Here is a 22840-nt window from a genome sequence, read left to right on the forward strand (position 1 = left end):
TTAATTCGCCAAATGTCAAATTCTCATGCCTTCTCACAATCCATATGCCACGTGTAAATTGGAGGAAATCTATTGCTTATGTGTCGTTTGCATATTATTTCAAGACGTGTGCCATAATATTTAAAGCTAGGAAAGAATATCAAGTAAATCAATTACAATCCTCTCATTAGGAAAGAGTATTATAATCATCCTTAAATCAAGCAAATAAACATATATAAGATTTATGTACAAGAATTAAGGAAATTTGATTGGAAGATTTATTTGTTATCATCTTTAAATCATTTGCTCCATCAATACAAAAATCATAATACTACACGTGATGAGTTCATGTCAATCAGTCTCAAATGATCATAAAATATTGTTATACCATTTGCTGAGTTCATTGCTCCATCAATACAAAAATCATAATACATTGATCCATTGCATCGATTAATATAATGTCACTTAAACAAAAGGAGGAAAAATGGTACATTTTAAGTTATAAATGATTTATTATCTACAAAGTTATATAGTAGATACAGGTAGAAAGACTTTAATTTTAAAGAAAAAATAAGATTAACAACTTAGTTACATAAAATTAGGGTGTAATTTTGGACCATGTTTTTTAAAACATTTCATTAGGCAAATATATATAGATAATTTGACCAAACCAAATTTGTATGATGACCTAGAATGAAATTATGATATCTACACCATTTTTTAAGGAAAGTTTAGAAAATATTTTCTCCAAGTATTGAAACAATAAATGAAGTGTCACTATTTCAAGCAAACATAATTTTAAAAGTATGAGTAATCTATATATTTATCTAAAAGCAAAATTTATTTTAGCCACGTGAAGAGAATAGAGATTTAAAAAAAAATCTGTAACTTGAGCAAAGAAAAATGAAACTATTTCCAAAATTATATTACATATTCAATTATTAGTTATTACCATAATATATGTTGTACGATATAACAAGGATATAACACTATTATATTACCTTTGCGAGCACTAAAAAGTTTTCCATATAACTTTGTTAGTAAATGCTCCAGGATCGTTGACATTGTAAAATATAACATGGATATAACATGAATGTCATAATTCATAGTTCAACACATGGGTTGCAAGCTAATTTTCGAGTATTCTAAATACAAGATCATAAAATTTTAATCACTAGCTAATGTTTTTATTTTTAGCTGTAATTTTTACAATTTTTAAATTTGAAATTCAAAAACTGAAAAAGGACTTTGAATTTTTTTTTTTTTGGAAATGATCTCAGTTATCTATCTATTTTTTTCAAAAAATTGTTAAAAACGAAAATCATATGTCACCATTTATTTATTTTTCACGTTTTTTAATAAAACACTATTAAAAACGCAATCAAATCACTACGATTTCTTGCTAAAAATTTATCAATTACATCATATTATGCATAAATCTTTTAATAACTAAAATTATATTATATGTTTATATCGGAACAACTTGCAATACTAGATAGTATATTTATATAAGTTATGAAAATCGCGTAGTTAATATTCATTGTATAATATAATTCATACATATTTAAACCATGATTGTATAATGTGCTGGTCATAAGGCAATTTTAATTATTCTCAATACAAGAATATTGATTGAACACAAGCTAAGTAATCATTACAACAACAAACACTTCTCCCTAAAATTGTAGCTATTCAACGTACCAGGTTTTAATTATTCTTAACACAAGATTATAAAATTTAAATCACAAGTTATTAATTTTACAATTTAGATAGAATTGTTCTAATGCAGTTCTCAAAGTCTAAAAGTACGGACGGTATAGTCAATAACATTGACGGAAATATGTAAAAAGTATTTTATATTGCCAGTTTAAAAGTATGAGCAAAATTTTCAGATATCAAGGCCATTTAAAAAAAATCATAACTATATAACATACGGGTCATAGCCACATTTAATACTCTCGATACAAGATCATAAAATTTAAAACACATGTTATTGGTTTAAAATTTATATGGAATTATCTCATGATTCTTAAAGTCTAAAAGCATTTCTATAATCATTGAAATTGATAATAATATGTCAAAGTATTTCATACCAATTCAAAAGTATTGAACAATTTTTTCTTTTTTATGTAAGTAAATAATCATGATTTCAACCATTGATTTTCTATAGCTGACCACTCATACTTTAGAAAACTTGTATATGAGAATAGCAAATTAATATTTACTTTTTAAACTTATATGTATGTTTCACTTTTTAATTCTTAATTTTTTATTATTATTTTATAAGTTAACGGGTTAAATACTTCCACCATGATTTTAGGAGAGAAAATAATATAAAATCTTAAATTTATTAAAACAAAAACTTCCCGTGCAAGTGGCACAAGTCTAAAACTGATTTTAAAATGTATTCTTAATACACGATATTATTATAAAAACTTTAAATCACGAGCTAATATTCAAACTATAATTTTACGAGACCATCCTAAAAATATTAAATTTATAAAACAAAAAACTTCATGTGCATGTTGATGTGTTTTTTTTTCATAATGTATTTATCGCAATTATAAGATTTTCAAACTTTAAATGTTGTAACAAATATCAAGATATATAATTTTACATTTTATAATCTTTCAACTTTAAATACTTGGATTCTAATAATTATGAATTAGATAAATTGAAATAAAACACTACTTAATAAACAAAATTCAACACATAGATTATGCACGGGACCAAATCATATCTATATAAAACCTCCCGTGCATTTTGCACGGGTTAAAAGCTAGTTCAATGAAAAAAACAGAAGTTGAAAGTCAAGAATGATGCAAGATTAACAAAAAAAAAAAAAATACAAGAACAAGAAAAATCAAAGGAAAAAACATGCACACCTTGGTAAAGATAGTATTCTTAAAGAACTTGAGGACATACATATAATTTTTCCACTCATTTACAAACCTCTAATATCAAAAAAGTTCCTCCCTCAACTTTTCAAAAAGAGTTTTTTGAGCTCAAAAGGTTATTTGAAAGTTTACTTTACCAAACATACAAATTTAAGAATTGAATAGTCAAATTCTCCAAAATGAGTTTAAAGCTCTAATTTTACCCCAAATCTCTCTTCGTTAAATAGTACCAAATAAGTAGCTCACTCTAACATGTAATAGACTCTTTTTATATATATCCGATTTTGTGTTAAAAGGTAATTCTAGGTCTTTTAGAGTTTAATTTCGTGGCTCTACTACAAACAAGATATAAGGATGGTTTTTTGTACTGTTTGACAATGATATCTGTCTCCATTGACCAAATCATGGGTTGATCCTCCATGTGGCTAGCCAATAACATTTAGTAAGTAGTATCTTACCTAGCGGTTGGAAAAATGGCAAGCTAATATTAAAAAGGGTGCATATAATTTGCTAAGATTGAGATGCTTAAAGACTTATTAACCAAATAATGTCACAACGTTTATTTAAGGTCAAACAATGTACTAATTTTAAGTGTAGAAGACCTAATTATCTATTGAGATAGCTAGTTTAACAATACATTAGTAAAAAAAATCGAGCCGGTAGATTATGATATATTATCTGTGAATGGTTTTTAGATTAAAATAATAATACACGCAGCATAAATAATTATGTTGCCTAATATTTTATTATCGTTTTTAAGTACTTTAGCTAATCTGATATCTAAACAAGATAATGTGAACTCCATTTCATTATTCGACATCACCTCTTCACACATTATTAATTGACAAAGTCATGTGTAATACAGAGAGATATAGATAAATAAAAGTGGGACCTTTATCATAGGAGAGATAGAGTAAAAATATCACCAAATAAAGAAATGTTACAGTTAATTTGAAACTTCCAAATAAGGAAAACATTTCAATTAATTAAGATCAACGGAAGAAATATAATAGTGTTTTCATGAATATCATGAGTTTTGATAAATATGAAGTGATTGATCAATCCAAAAAGTTTGGATAGACATTAAAAAAAAGGAAGAAAAGATTTAACCTTTTTCATTAAAAAAAGGAGTGGATATAAAATCTAAGTGATGCTAATAGCCTGTTGACTTGATCTCATCTTGCCACAATATATAGTTGTAATTAACTGACAAAACTAGGAAATAAGAAAAAAAAAACTAGCTAATTATGGAAGGTGCTGGCTGAGAAAGATGCGGTAGCTCAGTGGAGTACTATCCCGAATTTTAGGACATTGCCCAGGGTTCGAATCTTCATCCCAACAATATGTTGGACATTTAATTCTGGGCTGTTTAGTCTTGTACCCAGCTTTTGAGCTGGTGTTGCCAATGGCGGATCCAGGATTTAGAGATAAGGGTAGCGTAATATCATGATTATATCTAACACCCGAAAAATTGGTCGCTAAGACCGTTTGCGACCGGTTTTATTGGTCGCTAAGACCGTTTGCGACCACCAAAAGTGGTCGCTAATTTGTTTGCGACCACTTTGGCGGTAGCTAAACTGATTTTTTTTTTCAAGATCTTTTAGGGGTAGCACTTGCTACCCCTTGTTACCAAGTGGCTCCGCCACTGGCCCTGTAGGCTAGTAGCCTATCAGGGGTTGATCTTCAGACCAATTATCTTTCCTAATCAAAAACAAAAAAAATGGAAGGCGTGTTGAAACTGAAATAAGTAAAGGACCAACTAGCTAGCTGTGGCAAGTAATAACGTGTTTGGATCCTATAGAGTTTTAAAATAACTCTATGAGGTTTTGAACCATATCAAGCACTATATATATAGAAAAAAATTAATGGCTTATATATTATCTTTTCAACGTCTCTTCTATTTTTTTTCATCAAAATTAACCTCCTAATACTTTCCACCAATATAAGTCCTTAATTTTAACATGTACTATAATTCAGATATAATTCTACCTTATATAATTCTATTAAAATTGTAAAGGATCCGGATTCAGTGATGACCACTACTTGAAAAAAGCATGTCTGGGAAGGACCCATTTGGGCTGTCGATCAATAATTGTCAATTTGTGATGCATGAATTATATTGAAGGCACGTAACGTGGAAGACCAAAGAGGGTAGCACTATATAAACCACAAAAGATTGCCAAGTTGCTAGATACTTTTGTGGTTTATCTAGTGCTATCTCGGTTTTTCTTTATTGATTGTTCATTGTTCAACCTAATTGAAGCTGCAGCGGTGAGTCACGAACAATAATAACCATGCATGGATTATAGGTTTATATAATGCACTAATGCACGACATATTTGGATGTTGAATAAATGTGGGCCATATATATTAACCTCTTACTTAGTCAATGGTACAATCAAGACATTTTGATAATTGATACTCATTATCTCATTTTGCTAATTTACTTATTAGATGTGCTTAACAGTCTTGTATGTTGGGTATTTATTTTTTTTAGCCTTCTTTCGAAAATCAGTGGTAAAAATGAATTTTCATTGGGTGGTTCTCGCACAAAGCCACTTATTCAGAGGGTTTACTACATAGCATGATCAGGTAAACGTTTTACCACACCTCAACTAAATTAAAAAAGGATAAAAATTATTTACACAAAGGCAACCCACATATAATGTTCACATTGCCTACTAGTCGTTTATTCTTAAACTTTCATTCAAGATAATATGCTAAAATTTTAACAAGAAGGTAACTTATATGTAATTTTTTTTTTCTTTTTTCCTTTTTTAGTGTAGGGGATGGGGGTCGATCGTGTTTACACGCATATATATATGTACATCAAGTCTAGAGGTCTCCATGACTATGGAAATTAGTTAATGATATCCATGTTAATTATTTACTAGTATAGGAAATCAGAACATTGTCCAGGCTTTTCCACCATGCATGTTGAATATCTTGAGTCTTCCAAAAAACATGACTAGAATAAGGGTAAATTTCCCTCCATTAGTCCATCGTCCGCAAAACCCATAGAATTTGTCCTCGCAATTTCCATCTATCTTTAATCTTCGTTTACAGCTATAGCCCGTTGACAATCCCACATTTCCATAGGCACTGAAACACATCAATGTAGAAGATGATATTTATTCATCTTATATGATTAATTTATATCGGACTTCTATAATTATAGAAAAAAACATAAATATTAATAATGATAAATTTGTTTCTTTTTAGAACCAACTCAACCAAAAACTTAAGTATTCCACTGAGAAAGGAGGGGTGGATGAGATTCAAACCCATGACCTTTTTGTCACGCTGGCTCTTGATACCATATCAAAGGACCAACTCAACCAAAAGCTTAAGCTGATGGTTGAGGCCCCAAGAATAGATTTATACTCTATCACTTTTTACTCTCCTCCGTCTCATAATATAGTGCTTGTTTCTTTTTTTACACGGTCTCTAAGACGTAATTTTGACCTTTAATATCTTCAATTCCGTATTAACAAAAAATATATAAAAATTTGATATTATGAAACTACACATTGAGACGAATATAACAAGAGCCCACATGAATATATGTTTTTTTATATATACAAATAAGAATATTCGATCAAAGATTTTAAAGTTTGACCCACCAAAAATAAAGTAAGTTACTATATTATGAGACGGAGGGGGTAATTTTACACAATATTCAAAGTACAACGAGTTTTTGGATTGGAAGATACCCCGAGTTATATATAACTATGATGGTAGCTGCCTAGTTAATATCTGGTGAGGAGATAGTCAAAAAGAATTTTCATTCATCTCTGTAATTATATATTAATATTTTTTTTGATTACATAATTGCAATACTATTTTGGGGGCAAGTGGCTCTATGACCCACTGGCACACTTGATATATGCCATATGTAGAGACATTTGGGTCAAAATTCATTATCAATATGGCTACTACAAGCCGCAAGGGTATGATTTTATGGAGGGTTCCTTTGATATTTCAAGGTATACATATGAATCTGAACAATCATACATGACATATGAGATACTTCCTCCATTTCTTTTTACTCGCTACATTTTCCATTATGGGAAGTTTCACATTACTTGCTACACTTCTTTTTTGGGCAATAAACTCTCTCTATCTCTCTCCTCCCACATGGGTCCCTTTTCTTTTTACTCTCTACCTCTCTCTTCTCCAAAAATTGCCTAGGAGTCCGTGAAATAAAAAGTGTAGCGAGTAAAAAAAAACGGAGGAAGTATGACAAGTGACAACCACTAATATGTTAATGACGGCTAAGCATCTATTGTTTAGATTTTCTTATTTTTAAGAAAGATTTATTCAAAATTCTAACTTATGTACTCTCTCTGTTTTTTTTTCACTTTCTTGTTCACATCTCTTAATATATATTTTTGAACTTAAATATTTTTTATTATATATTAGTAAAATTATAATAATTGAATATTAATAATGTACTAATTGAGATGAATCAAACAAGACCCCACATGACTATATCTTTTCTTATGAATTGAAAATAAATTGAGAAGATTCTCTCTAAGTATAAATAGTGTCAAGATTCTATGGGCCTGTTTCCTCCACCTTATTTTCAATTCAGTTCAGTTCAGTTCAGCACTGGATAATACTTTTACTCTCACATATCACTATTCATTTCATTTCAGTTCAGTTCAATTCAGTTCAGTTTAATTCAGTTCAGTTGTTTTATGTCGAAGAGAACATGTCCTAAGTAAAAACAATAAAAAAAACAAAAGGAGTATTATATAAGTATGCAATAACTAGTTTTTCCCTAAGTCTCATATATGGCTGGCTACAAATATATTAAACAATGTGGCTCATCTATATATATAAGATTTCTCATTATATTTTCATTTGATGTTACTTATGATTGTTAGGGTTATTTATAATTATTAGGGTTACTTATTATCATAGTTTGTGGTATAAGTTATTTGGTTAAAAATTGAAAATCAAACCTAATTGAATTTACAATATGGTCTGAATTCTTTTTAATTTCGTTTTGGTTGGATTAAAAAAAATAGTTTTCGGTCTAGATTCAATTTTGGATTTGAAAAACTGAAAAAATAAAACCCAAATAAATCCAATTTTATCTATGGGCCTAGAATTCTACTAATTACCATATTAGACCCATAAATGGAAAGCCCCAAAACTCTCACCTAAGTAAGTTTTTCAATCAAATATTTCCCCTTTTATTTTCATTATTTTCCTTTTTTTCTTCATAATTTTTGCAATTTTTGTTATTTTGGTCAAAAGAAGTTTTGCAATTTTAGGGCTTGTATGTTCTCCCCAACTTATTTTCAGTTCAGTTCAGTTCAGCTCATTTCAGTTCAGTTCAGTTCAACTTCATTCTTTCATAATTATTTTGTTAAATATTACTTTTATTATTATTATTTATTTTTATATCATTATTATTAAGTATTATAATAATTATTATTTCAATATATTATTTTGTTTATTATAGCTTGACTCATTATTATTACTATTATTATTAGGAGGAACATGATTTAGGCGCAAAACACAAATAAACCCACGTTTTTTTAGCCCATAAACCAATCAAATTGCATCAAAACGATTTATGATGTAATTTTGCGCGGTCCGACCCAATCATTATTTTTTTACTAAATATTATTTATTATTAAATCTAATTATTAAAATAGTAATATTAATTTACTTATTAGATATTATTGTTATTATATAATCATCATCAAGTATTAATATATTAATACAAATAATATAAAATAATTATTATTACTTATCATTATTATCATTAATTATTATTATTATTATTATTACTTTATGATTATTAATATTAAATTATTTATAAATATCATTTAAAAATATCCAAAATACTATTATTATTTTCATTATTAATTATTCATTATTATTGCTTATCATTATAATAATTATTTAATATTCATATCATTATTGTTTAAATATTATTTATATATTTATTACATTCAATTTGATTCAATTCATTTCAATTCAACTCAATTTAATTCAGTTCAGTTTAGCTCCGTTCGGCTCAGTTCAGTTCAGCTGTTTTATGCCGAAGAGAACATACCCTTAATACCTTGCGCAAATCTATGAAGTAGGGTAAAGTTACGAAAATATTAGATTAACATAATTAAGTTTGTACAAAAAAAAATCCATTTTTCCAGTTTGGTTTTGATTTTATAATTTTGATTTCGTTTGGTTAGTTGGGCTAAATTTTGGTTTGGACTTGGACTTAAAATGAGAAATAAAATTTATTTCGTTTTGGTTAATCCCAAAACCAAACCAAAAAATAAATCAGTTGGTCTTGTAAGAGACCGTTTAATTTTAGTTTAAAATTAGACATGGTCCAAGCACAATATTAAGTAAAGAACATGCAAGCTTTTTTAGGGGGTGTCTGGCAATTAGGGCATGTTCTCTCCAGCTTATTTTCAGTTCAATTCAGTTCAGTTAAGTTCAACTTTTGACAGTACTTTTACTCTCACATATCACTATTTATTTCAGTTCAGTCAATTTAGTTCAATTCAGTTCAGTTCAGCTGTTTTATGCCGAAGAGAACAGACCCTTAGAGTTTTAGAGTAAAAAAGAGAGGTTTGGACCACTTTTAGAGTTTGACCAGTAAAAAACTCTAAAAGGGATGTTTGGTAAAAGAGACTTTTAGAGAGAGTTTTGGAATAAAAACTCTCAAAATGAAAAAGCTCCTATTAGGGATGTTTGGTAAAAGGAATTTTTAGAGAGAGTTTTGGAATAAAAACTCTCAAAATGAAAAAGCTCCTATTAGGAGCTTTTTCTTTAGAGGATTAGTTAGAAATATGTTTAATAACTTTTTTGCCTCTAATAATAATACTACACACATATGTATTAAAATGTCTATAAATGCATGTCATTTTACATAAACAAATGACAATAAGCTTTTACATGTTTATGAAAAAAGTTGTCAAATCAACAGTCAAATCTGCTGAACAAAAAGTTAAAACTCTAACAGAGAACTCTAAACTCTAACACCTAAACTCTAAACTCTATTTGCCAGACATGGCCTTGATAGAGTGATTAGTTTAATCTATTTTAGGGACCAGTTTAATCTATTTTGAGACAGACTTAATCTATTCAGTACTGAAATTCTCTAACCCATTTAATGACTAGTTTAATTCATTTAGGAACTAGTTTAATCCGTTCGGTAAGACTAACAAGTTATTTTTTGAAATTGTCTGTTGTAGTTGGAGAATGAAGAAAATAAAGGAACAAAAAGAGAAAGGATGACTAAAATATTGTTGACTTAGAGTAAAATGGGATGGACTTGTTAAAAAAAATTCAGTACTGAATTCGTCTAATTTTATGTTAAAATTAGACGGCCTATTCTAATAATTTGTGAAACTGAATTAATTTATACTCCTACTATATTGAAATAAATATATAGCAAACGGAGAAAATACAAGTAATAATGTAATTTAAAATTTTAAAAGAAACTACTGATGGCATTTTCATTTTCATCTCGAAAATAATTTACCTTATGACTTCGAAGACAATGTTTAGAACATTGAAGTTGAGGGGGTCTTCCTTCAAACTCTTCCTTTCAGTGATGCATATTACAATAACAAAGATGACCAGATAAGACAGCTGCGAAAATAGCATATTCTCTACAATCTTCTTCTTGTTCTGCTTTTTCATCGTTGCATTATTTTCTAGTGCTTCTTCTTGCTTGTCGTTGATTGGGAGAAATGAAGTGTACGCTGGAAGATACCTTTTTTTTTCAAGCAAAGGATTGGACATGATGAGTTATAAATATATGCACTAAATAAATTTTTAAGATAAAAAATAAACAAATTCCAGAAAGTGAGGTCTTCTATAAAATGATGTTATGAAGACATTCTTGCACGGTATTCCATTGGAAAGCTTATCTATTACTATTGGATCATCGATTATTAGATGTGGAGAAGCAAATGAAAAGTGAATTATATTTAGTTGTTTGAGAGTGAAGGATTGCTCAATTGCTTAGAGCGCTTTCCTTCCGATTTCAAGTAATATTGAGATCGATTCTCATCCCCATCCTTTTGGCTCATTCGCACTAAAAAAACAGATTCCAAATAAAATTTTAGGATTTCTGTTTTTCCAGCACTTTTCCTTATAAATAATATTGTCACTTTTCCAATATAGTTTTGGTCTGATGTTCGCTTATTTGAAAGACACTTACAAAAACAAGTCCAGATTTTTGCCCACAATTAGTGTACCAATTATGTGTCACTTATTATTAGTTTGTTATTATGTGTTTTAAATATATGTTTAGTTCCTAGGTCATAGTGATAATAACAATCAATTGAAAAAAATATTGCATACTAGTGGTATATGAATTGCTAGACTAAAGATTTGGATCCCTTGGGTAATTATAATGATGTGTGAGAAAATAGTTTATTTGCTACATATAATCTTTTAATTATACTTCCTGTATATATTTTTTCCAAAGTCAAGTTACTCCCTCCGTTTTTTATTAGTTTACCCGTTTCTTTTGCACAAAGTTTTAGGAAAAACAATGTTGTGGGACATAGAAGAAAAGAGAAACTATTATTTTATGATAAAGTTGAATGTTCGTGAGTTGAATCTAAATATAATATCATAAAATAATAGTTTATCTTTCCTTCTAAAAATAGAAACAAAAGAAATGGGTAAATAATACGAGACATTCCAAAAAATATGGATAAACTGATAAAGACCGGAGGTAGTATTGTAGAAACCACTCATTTGATTTTGTTCTGTGTTCGTATTTGAGCTAAAAATAAAGTAAAGGGACACAGTAAACAAAAAAATAAAAAACGTAATACTAATGTATATAAATTATTCGGAGTTTGAACAATGTAATAATTGATTTGAACAAATTAATAAAGAAGTAGTATTTATGTATGGATTATATAAAGTGTTATGTGAAACCCACAAAATAATCTAATCTACCTATCAGTAAGAAATAAGAATCTAAATATTGTGAAAAGTGCAAAATAAATATGTCATATTATGAAATTGTTTCAATTTGAAATATTGAGTTTAAAAATTATTAAAACAATGGATATATAACAATTAGGATATTGAAATATAGAGGTTTTTTTTCTACAAAGTACCTAAGACACTAAAGTACTGTAAATATCGGTACGTACCAAAAGTATACTTAAAATTTATTGATCGAAAGATCAAAATTTACTTTGAAATGACTTTTATATACTATTTTGAATTATATTGCTATACCCTATAAGACAAACATTGCATGAAGAGTAAAACTGCTTTTCTATACATACTATATAAGTTCTATTGTAATTTTTAATCTACATACGTAAAATTACTTTCATGCTTTCAGATACAGAACTATAAACATCAATGTTGTTAAAATCAAGATTATAGTTTGAATCGAAAACAACCTATAAAATCGAACCGTAAAATCAAACTATAGAATCGTAAGATTCTTTAAACACGTATAATCAAGATATTGCACTAAATCTTCATTGATGCTAAAATTTTAAATTAAAAGACCTAAAAATTGGAAAAAAATAGTTCTTTACCCACTATATTAATTAGCAATAACTAAAAATGTATATCTCTTCTTTTATTTGTTAGTATGATTTAAATTTATGAGTTTTTGCTAGTCAACAAAAATGTATAGAATCGTCTAGAATAGTGAATAGAATCGTCTACCATATATTTAATCGTAAAATCGTAAGATTTTAAGATTTGAATGGCGATTTTAATAAGTTTGATAAATATAATATCTCCAATTTCTAATAAGTACACCACTAAGCTCATATTTTAATGTATGTATTGAGTTGAATTATCAAATACAGTCACCTATACTATTTTTTTACAAATATGATCAAAGTGGGATGTCCATAGATAATATAAAGTTTAAAGTGTATTGATCAAAAGAAAACATATGAGATATCAATCATAAAAGTTAATAAATAAAACACCAACACCACACATATTTTATATTCTTTAATTTTAGTGTGTGTAATCGTGTATTACACACATTTGAAAGTTAATATAAATGAATAAATTTCAAAGAGAAGAAAGGAAAAAGAAAAGTAAGGTCATGGACCAATGACCTTTACGTATGCGGCATGAGCATCGTGGGGGGACTGGGAGGTGGCTAGTTGGCTATTACTACATGACTAAATGTTGGTCTCGTGGATTAAAACAAAGTCAACGCACCTCAATTTCCAATTCCAACTAGGAAGGTGACATTTGGATGAAATTTATATATATAGCTTCCACAAAGTTTGTAGAAAAAATCAATTTTCTTTTGATGGCTTGGAATAAAGTTTCATATCTTTTTATATTTATTTTATTGAGTAGAATAAAGTTAATTAGCTGCAAACAGAATCTTTCTTTTCTTTTTCTATTTCTTTTTTGGGTGCGATCTAATAGAATCTTGGTGCAATAGGAGTAATATATAGGACATTAAATTTTTTGAACTCCAATCACATAGAATAGTCAATTTCAAGAAAAGATTAAATTCTTATAGTGAAGTAGCTAATGGTTGTACTAGTCAATCTTTTTTAAAAAAAGTAGCCAATGATACTGGTTTAGTCACAAATATTTCGCGATTTTGTTTATAATTTTGTATCAGATCTTAATTATATCAGTTTTTTTGGCTTGATACAAGCTTATTAAAAAAGTATATGTTTACCATGTGAGCTATTACACATCATAATGTGACATCATGAGTAACACTTATGTACCTTACCGTAACTTTATACGGTTGTCAATATTGTTCATAAATGCATTAACATCAACTTTACTATAATACTAGTAATATATATAAGTAATTTTATATAAACTATCGTTAACCATATTTATACTAGTTATGACAAGCATTACACCATTAAATAATGGTGAGACGAGTTGGGTATAAGAAGTGTTATATAAAACGTTGTTCTAAATATTGCTCTAACAATTTTTTTAAAACAAAAGGAGAGACATTCATTAAAAAGGCACATTTATAAAAAATTAAAGATAGTCAATACCGTCATTTAGTTATAAGAAGATAATAAAAGCTAAAATAGGTATAAAAAAGTAAAATGGTTACATATATAGACGATTTCCTGAAATTGAAATTGTTAGAAAAAAAATAATACTTGAACACTAAGCTTAACAAGTTAATAAAATATTACTTAATTAATATGACCAACAAACAAAGCATGTTTTGTCATACTTTAGGTAGAACAACTCCTTAACAAGATACAATAACACTTTCTTTACAAACAACTCAAAATGAAAGTAATTAACATGATTCCACAAAAATTCCAAAAAACAAAGAAAATATATAATACTTCTAATTTTTTCCAATTAATCAAAGCCATTAATAACATATTCATTTAATTATGCAATAATTCCTTGCATGCTGTCTGACCTATAGACCGCACAAAATGAGGACTAGGTTCCAAAGTGAATCAAGATCATAGAAACCTCTGAATTAAGTAAACAACAATTCATGCGGACTAAAGATTTAAACTTATTTCTTCATAATTCCTTGCTTTACTTATTCTCTATAAAAGCAGATAAGTTTTTATTTATAACCTCTGTACTATATATACCAAATTTTAAGGTCCAGGATAATGTAAGTACCACGAATATTCTATAGAGACAAATGCAAACAAAAGCTTTACAAGACTATTAAAAAAACAAAAGATTAATTCATCATGTATGTATATATACCCCCACTAAGATAACAGATGCACAAAAGTAGTGAAGAATTGAGGAAGTAGACAATTTATTATTGCACATAATGGATACTGGTTGTGAAAAAAAGTGTGTGTGTGAGGGAAAGAGTTAGTAAGGGTCCACATACTACCTCTGTTTTTATTTAGTTGCAACGTTTTGACTTTCACGCTTGCCAATGTACAATTTTAAATCGTTTTATCTCTAATTGTATGTAAGTAAAAATTATAAAAATTTGATATTATGAAAGCTTACATCGAAACGAATCAAACAAGACCCCACATGACTATATTTTGTTTAACATATAAATCAATAAATATGGTCAAATAAGAGAACATGAATAGTGCAATTTGTCAAACGTTGCAACTAAAAGAGAACGGAGGTAGTATATTAATAAGGGTATGATTTCCATATTTCAGGTACCAAGATTACCATTTTGGACATTAATTGCATTATGAAATACAGGAGAATTTTAGTGAACATGAGGAATATACTCCTCCGTTTTAATTATGACCACACCAAGTTCCTTTTCCTAAACATTAAAACAATTGTGACTTTAGGTCATTTATACTAATAGATTAAAAGAGGTTCCTAAATAAGAAATGGTGACACGTAACACTCTTTTTTAGAGTGTTTTATATCATATAATGATTGTAATCCACAAACAAAAATATAGAAAACGCATTGTATAAGATTTGATCTCGCGACTTTAAACTTATACATTAAATTGTTAACCAGTAAACCAAGCATATTTGGTGTTATTATTTTAAAGTAAAATATTATTAAATGAAAATTTTAATTACTCGAGTAACCCAGACCTGAAAACTAGTTTTAACTAATAAGTTATCTCTATCTCGTTCTTCAATTCTTTTTTATCTCTTTGCTCATCAGACAAGCTCCTTATTTACGTGTCTTTGCACTATATTGCAATCAAATTATTATAGTTAAACCTTATTCTTTTGGATTCATTTTCAATTCATTTCAGTTTCTTGCAGTTCAGTTCAGACACTTTCTCATGTTCAGCTTTCTCGCAGTTCAGTTCAATTTCGCGCATTTTAGTTCAGTTCTATTTCTCGCATAGTTCGATTTAGTTCATTTTAGTTTTTCTAATCCAAAAGAATGGGCCTTGTACTAGTTATGTTATCTATCAAGCCATTTTTTATGAAACCGCCACTTAAATGGAACATCAAGCCAAATTTTCGAGTTCTAGATGAGTTGAGTTCAAACCCATGAATCTGAGTTTAAACTCGATAAAGTCAAATCAAATTAAGCCAGCTTATATAAAAGTTCAACCGACACGACTCAACTCAAGGCCAATCCTATTGTAAAATTCAATATATTTTAAATATAATTCAGCTATTAAAAAGAGTAGTACCTTGTCCGCTTCACAAAATTTTTATTGAAGTAAATGATTTTTATGTTGGAATATTGCTTCAAAATTGTTTTAATTAATTAAGTTCTATTTTCTAGTTACAGTAAATAGATCATGGGTTTGCTTAGTTGAGAATTTGTAGTGAGTAGTGGGTCCATGTTCCATCCACTTAGCTCACATTTCCTAGTTTATAGCTATTGTTTGTTTAGTGTGTTAGTGTTATATAAAGCCTTGTACTTGTTTTCTCTATGAATGCACGTAATTCCATTTTTATAATTCTTTCTCTGCATCTCTTCTTTTATATTCAACATGGTATCAAGAGCCAAAATGATCTAGAGGGCTTGTGAGGTTCAACCACATTAATATATATAGATATATATATTTCGAGAGTTTACATTCTATAAAATGACATCAAGCAATTTTTCTCTTCCTATTCCCCTATTTAATGGTGAAAATTACCATTCTTGGGTGATAAAAATGAAAGCTTACTTAAAAGCTTTGAGTTTATGGGATGTGGTAGAAAATGATGATCCTCCCTCACTCTTAAACAATCCGTAGCCCAAACAAAAAATATGAAGAAGATATGGCAAAGAGGCCAAGGACCCTCTCTTGCTTACATTCGGCATTGTCGGAAGGGATTTTACATTATAATGGCATGTGTAAAGAGGCGTGGGAAAAGCTTAAGGAAGAATTTGAAGGCAATAGTCAAACCAAGTTGATGCAAATTTTAAATCTCAAAAGGGAATTTGAGATGTTAAGCATGAAAAAATCCGAAGGTGCCAAGGAGTACGGAAACCGAATGATGGTATTGTCAATCAAATAAAGCTCCTCGGTGGTGATTTTTCAAGTCAAAGAGTAGTAGACCTCCTTGTAACTCTTCCGGATAGGTATGAAACAAAAATTTCTACTCTTGAAGACTCAAAAAATCTGTCTACTTTAACTTTTGGAGAGTTGATCAATGCACTCCATGCTGTTGATCAAAGAAGGCAAATGAGAGGAGAAAATGATGACTCAACCAAAGGTGAAGAAGCTTTTTTGGCCAAAACTTCTTATTCTAAGGGGAAAGGCAAAATTCCTCAATGTGGTGTATGTAAGAAGCTCGGTCATGAGGAAAATCAATGCTGGCATAAGGGAAAAACACAATGTTTTAAGTGCAAAAGATTTGGGCATTTGGCAAAACATTGCAGATCACAAAATGAGGAGCATGCAAGCATGGCACAAGTAGCCGAAGAAGAAACATTATTTTAGAGCAATGGGTGAGAAGTGCACCGTGTTGGAGAGAAGTGCTCCACAAATAGATAGTTGATGAGAAGTGCATCAACGGTGTTGGTGAGAAGTGCATCAACAAATGTTTGGTGATGAGAAGTGCATCACATATGAAGGGAAGTACTTCATAAAACCAAAAAAAAAAAAAAAAAAAAAATATCTAAAATTTGAAGGCAATAGTCAAACCAAGTTGATGCAAATTTTAAATCTCAAAAGGGAATTTGAGATGTTAAGCATGAAAAAATCCGAAGGTGCCAAGGAGTACGGAAACCGAATGATGGCTATTGTCAATCAAATAAAGCTCCTCGGTGGTGATTTTTCAAGTCAAAGAGTAGTAGACAAGCTCCTTGTAACTCTTCCGGATAGGTATGAAACAAAAATTTCTACTCTTGAAGACTCAAAAAATCTGTCTACTTTAACTTTTGGAGAGTTGATCAATGCACTCCATGCTGTTGATCAAAGAAGGCAAATGAGAGGAGAAAATGATGACTCAACCAAAGGTGAAGAAGCTTTTTTGGCCAAAACTTCTTATTCTAAGGGGAAAGGCAAAATTCCTCAATGTGGTGTATGTAAGAAGCTCGGTCATGAGGAAAATCAATGCTGGCATAAGGGAAAAACAATGTTTTAAGTGCAAAAGATTTGGGCATTTGGCAAAACATTGCAGATCACAAAATGAGGAGCATGCAAGCATGGCACAAGTAGCCGAAGAAGAAACATTATTTTAGAGCAATGGGTGAGAAGTGCACCGTGTTGGAGAGAAGTGCTCCACAAATAGATAGTTGATGAGAAGTGCATCAACGGTGTTGGTGAGAAGTGCATCAACAAATGTTTGGTGATGAGAAGTGCATCACATATGAAGGGAAGTACTTCATAAAACCAAAAAAAAAAAAAAAAAAAAAATATCTAAAACCAATTATGAAGCAAAGGGGTGTGTTGGAATATTGCTTCAAAATTGTTTTAATTAATTAAGTTCTATTTTCTAGTTACAGTAAATAGATCATGGGTTTGCTTAGTTGAGAATTTGTAGTGAGTAGTGGGTCCATGTTCCATCCACTTAGCTCACATTTCCTAGTTTATAGCTATTGTTTGTTTAGTGTGTTAGTGTTATATAAAGCCTTGTACTTGTTTTCTCTATGAATGCACGTAATTCCATTTTTATAATTCTTTCTCTGCATCTCTTCTTTTATATTCAACATTTTACTTATGAAATTAGAGTTGATAAATTATAATACTTATTTTACTAGTCATGATTAATTTTTGCTATAAAGACCGATATTTACTTATTACAACTAGTTTTGCTAAATTTCTAGCGTTATTTTCGTGTTAATTAGTAACTATAAGTTTAAAACTAAGTAATTTTGACTTATTAAATAATTAATTTTTACAAACAGATCAGATTATAGTAAAACATACTAAAAAAAGGTTCACAATAAAAAAACTTAAATAAACCTAAAAATATCTCATATGTTATAGACTCATATCATTTCTCTACATCATTCTCAATATAAATAAGAACGTTCATCCGGCAACCGTCATAATGGCATGGATGCCACTCCACTTGGGTCTCACTCAATAGTCAATACATGCCATTTTTTGAAGGAAAGAGATCATTCAAGATATATAATATATGCCACACTAGCTACCCTCGATGAATAACAACTTTATTGTATACTAGAGTATAATTGTAGAAGAAATACTGCAGCTTCACATGTTTGATGGTTCCATGCAAGGTAATGGTATGGTCAGAATTCTAAGTCTTGGAATTGGATTCTCAATTGGGGAACCCAAAAGAAGTTAAGGTGGTCTTAATATTCCTGTAACATGCATTATTGACGGTGACCACGTTAGAATTTGTCCCGTAATAGCCTTTAGATTAGGGTGGCTTGATATATATGTTAGCTTCATTTCCACTCATCTTTACGTGGTTGATCATTAGTTGTTTTCAATATGGCTATATTGATACCATATTGTAGAATAATAACACTCTATTGTTAGATAACAGTATGAGAACTTTATCTTATAAAGTTAATTCATCTCTCATATTTTATTAATGTGGAATACTAATACTCGTATGTGTTACGCGCTATATGCCTAGATATCATAATAGCTTCAATAATTATATAAGAACAACTTTTGTTTTGAACTTATATTAAGATTACCGATTAGAGAATTTAGAAGATGATGCTACACGTTTTAGTTTTCGATCAATATTATGATATATTTGCCTATTTGGTACAAACAGATGTACAAGCCAAAATTATTCAAAGCATACGAGTTGACGAATTATTATACATCACTGGACCGATCATAAATGCTTAGTTATTTACCACCACAAATGAGTCCACATCCTATGTCAAAAAAAAAAAAAAAATGAGTCCCCATTGAAATGTAAAGATAAACACTACTCCACAAAGTCAACAAGGTGCACCACTTTAGGCAAAGGTGCATACTAATCAAATGTGTCATAATAATGCTTATAATATAGAAAAGAGTGTGAGAAGAAGAAGAGAGAAAACTCACATCATAACAGTGAACAGTACCAAGACAGCTCCAGAAAGTAGGGAGATATCAACAATAGATTCTCCACTATGCCTTATGTTGGCGGTCTGAAAAAAAGATCCTACAATCTTCTGGTATGAACTCATTCCCTCCATAACTCCAGAGCTCCATTCCATAGCACAAAACAACGCAAATTGTAGCACCACAAAGGCAAGAGTAGTGGCAGTAAGATACCAACATTTTTTACTAGACAATAAGTGACCATATTTCAACTCTTGATAATTGTTTAACATGTAATCAAACTCTTTTCTCTTAGTAAACCTCTCTAAAACCCATATTACAAACCTTAGGAATGGCGGATACAAGCTGTTTCCTAGAAATACTTGAGGCATGAGTATCAAAAGAAGTCCAGGATTTTTCCTAAAGACCATCATATTCTCATTTGTAGGGGCAAAACCACAACTAGCAAACGTCGAAACGACGATGAAGAAGGAGAAAGTATGTAGATTAAGTCCTTTTCTCTCAAGCACATTACTAGCACTTGGAGTTAAGCTTATGTACATGGTTACTAAAGTTGATCCAACTAAATGCATAGTAATTATGTACCCTAGAACCACATAACCTAAACACTTAATAGAGTTGTTATACTTTGAACTCCAATCATCAGCACTAATAAAGGACTCAATATTAAAAGAACTACCCCTTGTATTTGAAGGAAGTGGGAGCATTTGGTTAATTGTGCCTAATTCTATGGAATTTATTGTGGGTTGTGAAGTATTATCTATCTTTTTACTCTCGTTTGACAAAGATTTGCACCTTCGGAGTAAGAGACCAAGCATGGAAGTGAATACTTCACCTCCTAGGATCATTAAAATTGTCATGACTATAAGTTGGTCATTCGAGAATACCTCCATTTCAAGTGCTGTCATACTTGAAACAGTTGAAGCTGAAACTGATGTGAAAAATAGATCAAAATTGCTAAGATCGTTAGCATTTGTATTTGGTTTTGAGACCTTTAAAGCCATGTAACCAAGCAACGAAACAACAATAAAATAAGTAAGATGAAGCCAAAATGGTTTTGCATGAGAAATTATGTAGTGAAACATAGAGTTTTTGAGGGAGTAGGAAGTAGTGAAGGTTGGTCTTTTGGGAAAATAGTGTTTACAAAGGTGCGCTAGCTTGTTTGCGAGAAAGGCGAAGTAATTCATTATGGGATTCTCCTAAGCTGCTAAGCACAAAAGGATGGAAGAGCGAAATATGTCTATATATAGTGTAACAAAAGTGCTTTTATTGAGTATTGCATATTTTACTAGGTAATAGTGCATTAGAATTTGATGGCATATAAACTTTTCAACATATACTCCATAGTAAATAGACAAGACCTACCCAATGTGTACTTTTATGTAAAGACTATTAAGTAAATTTTCTAAAAGAGAAACTTCTATTCCTAGGGTACGTAGAACGGGACTAATAAATAATAATGGTCTAAGCTAGTGTTTGAGTAGGTAGATTATAGATTTCTTTAACCAAAAAAACTATCAAATGCACATATGACATAATTCATGACCGCATATCTTCAGAACATCCTTATTAATATCAAGAAATAAGATTAAGTATTTAATCTTAAAAAAAAATCCTCAATGAAAGAAAATAAGATTACGAGTTGATTGGGAATTTGGGATGAAAATTTTGCATGGGATTAGTGAAATGGTGAATAAGATTATGGGATGAGTGATGCCAAGTGTTACTTTCTGACTGGGTTTTAGAATATAGTGATTGTAATAAAATTTCCAATGGTTTTATTTTAAAAAATACAAAGTAAAAAACATAAAAAAAAATACCAATGGCTTTATTTTATCTTTCTCTATAAATAGTGCCCCATTTTTCTATATTTTGGACAGTTTTTTCCTAGCTATTTACTGATTTTCTCTAATTTTGCTTATTTTATATGAAATATCTTCCATTTTTATACTTCAATAAAATAAAAAGTAAAGAGTAAAAGAGAAAAAATAGTGGGTGAGGTCAAAAAGTAAGAGAGACGGTAAAGTAGTTGTGATGATCTTTTATGTTGTTCGTGGTTAGGAGGATAGATCGGAAAAGATTGTGGGATGTTATTTTTTAGAGAGAGAAAGTTAGAAAGAGAGTGGATAATCTTTGTTTAAAATCATGAATAATGGTGCTCTGAGTGCTTGACAACATGATCCATTTATATTTTTCTAAGTTAAAAATACAGTATTTAATTTTACATATCTAAAAGTTTTAATGGCTATACTCTTATACTCTACTCATATTTGGCCTAGTGGTAAGAAGAGGTAGTAAAAAAGTCGTTTGGATCATAATTGAGTCGAGTAATTTCTAGTCTTGTATTTGACTTTAGATGAAGTGCGATTCTAAAATTTTCATGTCACTGTCCGGTTGAGTTATTATATCGATTGAGGTTCGAATGAACTTCAAGTTTATAGTGTTTAGATCATTTTTGAGATCAGACTAGGATCGGTGGCCAGGATATTCCGATCCAGTCCATAGAATTTTCATATTTCAGCCGATTCGATCATAGAGACTAGACTGATGCACACTCCTACTGAGCTCTTAACACGAGGCGTATGTGTGACTAAGTTGGTTATATATTAAAAATTATACATGCATGTTGATTGGGAAAAAGAAGTAGTCTGACTTCTTTAGACAAAGCCGTTTATTATTTGGCCTTTAGATGTATAATAACCCAACAGTTGAAAACTTGCAATGCGTAGATGGTGGACAGAGGTGTAGGATGAGCATCCTACACCAGCTCCAAAACGCAAGGCAAGGAGAATAAAACGCACAATTCAACATGCAAAAAGTAATTGATTTGACAGCCAATGTATATTCCCCTTACATTCAATGTACATGTCGAAAATTCAAAAAGTAAATGATTTGACAGTACTGTTCACCATTTAATAACTGATTTGATGTCAACTGCCATCATTTCCCCCTATATATTGTTCACCACTTCTCTCTTTTCCACACTCAACCTCCTTCCATGTTTAATGATTTCGTTTTTTAAATTTCATACTCTAGTTACTAATTTTTTTTTTGAGGTTGCAAGAACACAAAGCGAAGAAATACCATTGGCCACCCTTTTGAGAAC

At 29.9% G+C, this 22840-nt stretch overlaps 1 protein-coding gene across 1 annotated transcript; it reads right to left on the reverse strand.

Annotated features, from left to right (window-relative positions):
• Nucleotides 1-5461: 5461 nt before the first annotated feature.
• On the reverse strand, nt 5462-21007 carry LOC104903831 (cation transporter HKT1;3). The gene is made up of 3 exons (XM_010691955.4): nt 19735-21007; nt 10387-10620; nt 5462-5978 (listed from the first exon to the last, which is right to left on the reverse strand). The coding sequence occupies exons 1-3, from the start codon at nt 20919-20921 to the stop codon at nt 5780-5782; spliced, it is 1620 nt and encodes a 539-aa protein (XP_010690257.2). The 5' UTR covers nt 20922-21007; the 3' UTR covers nt 5462-5779.
• Nucleotides 21008-22840: the final 1833 nt, after the last annotated feature.

Source organism: Beta vulgaris, chromosome 9, assembly GCF_026745355.1.
Source record: "Beta vulgaris subsp. vulgaris cultivar EL10 chromosome 9, EL10.2, whole genome shotgun sequence".
Taxonomy (NCBI): Eukaryota; Viridiplantae; Streptophyta; class Magnoliopsida; order Caryophyllales; family Amaranthaceae; genus Beta; species Beta vulgaris.

Bases quoted from the DNA above. Each gene is read 5' to 3' on its own strand.
- LOC104903831 (XM_010691955.4), bottom strand. From the start codon at position 20,921: ATGAATTACTTCGCCTTTCTCGCAAACAAGCTAGCGCACCTTTGTAAA. The intron at 10,621-19,734 runs GTGAGTTTTCTC...TGAAAAAAAAAG, and splicing joins GTACTGTTCACTGTTATGAT to GTATCTTCCAGCGTACACTT. The intron at 5,979-10,386 runs GTAAATTATTTT...GATGTGTTTCAG, and splicing joins ATTGTCTTCGAAGTCATAAG to TGCCTATGGAAATGTGGGAT.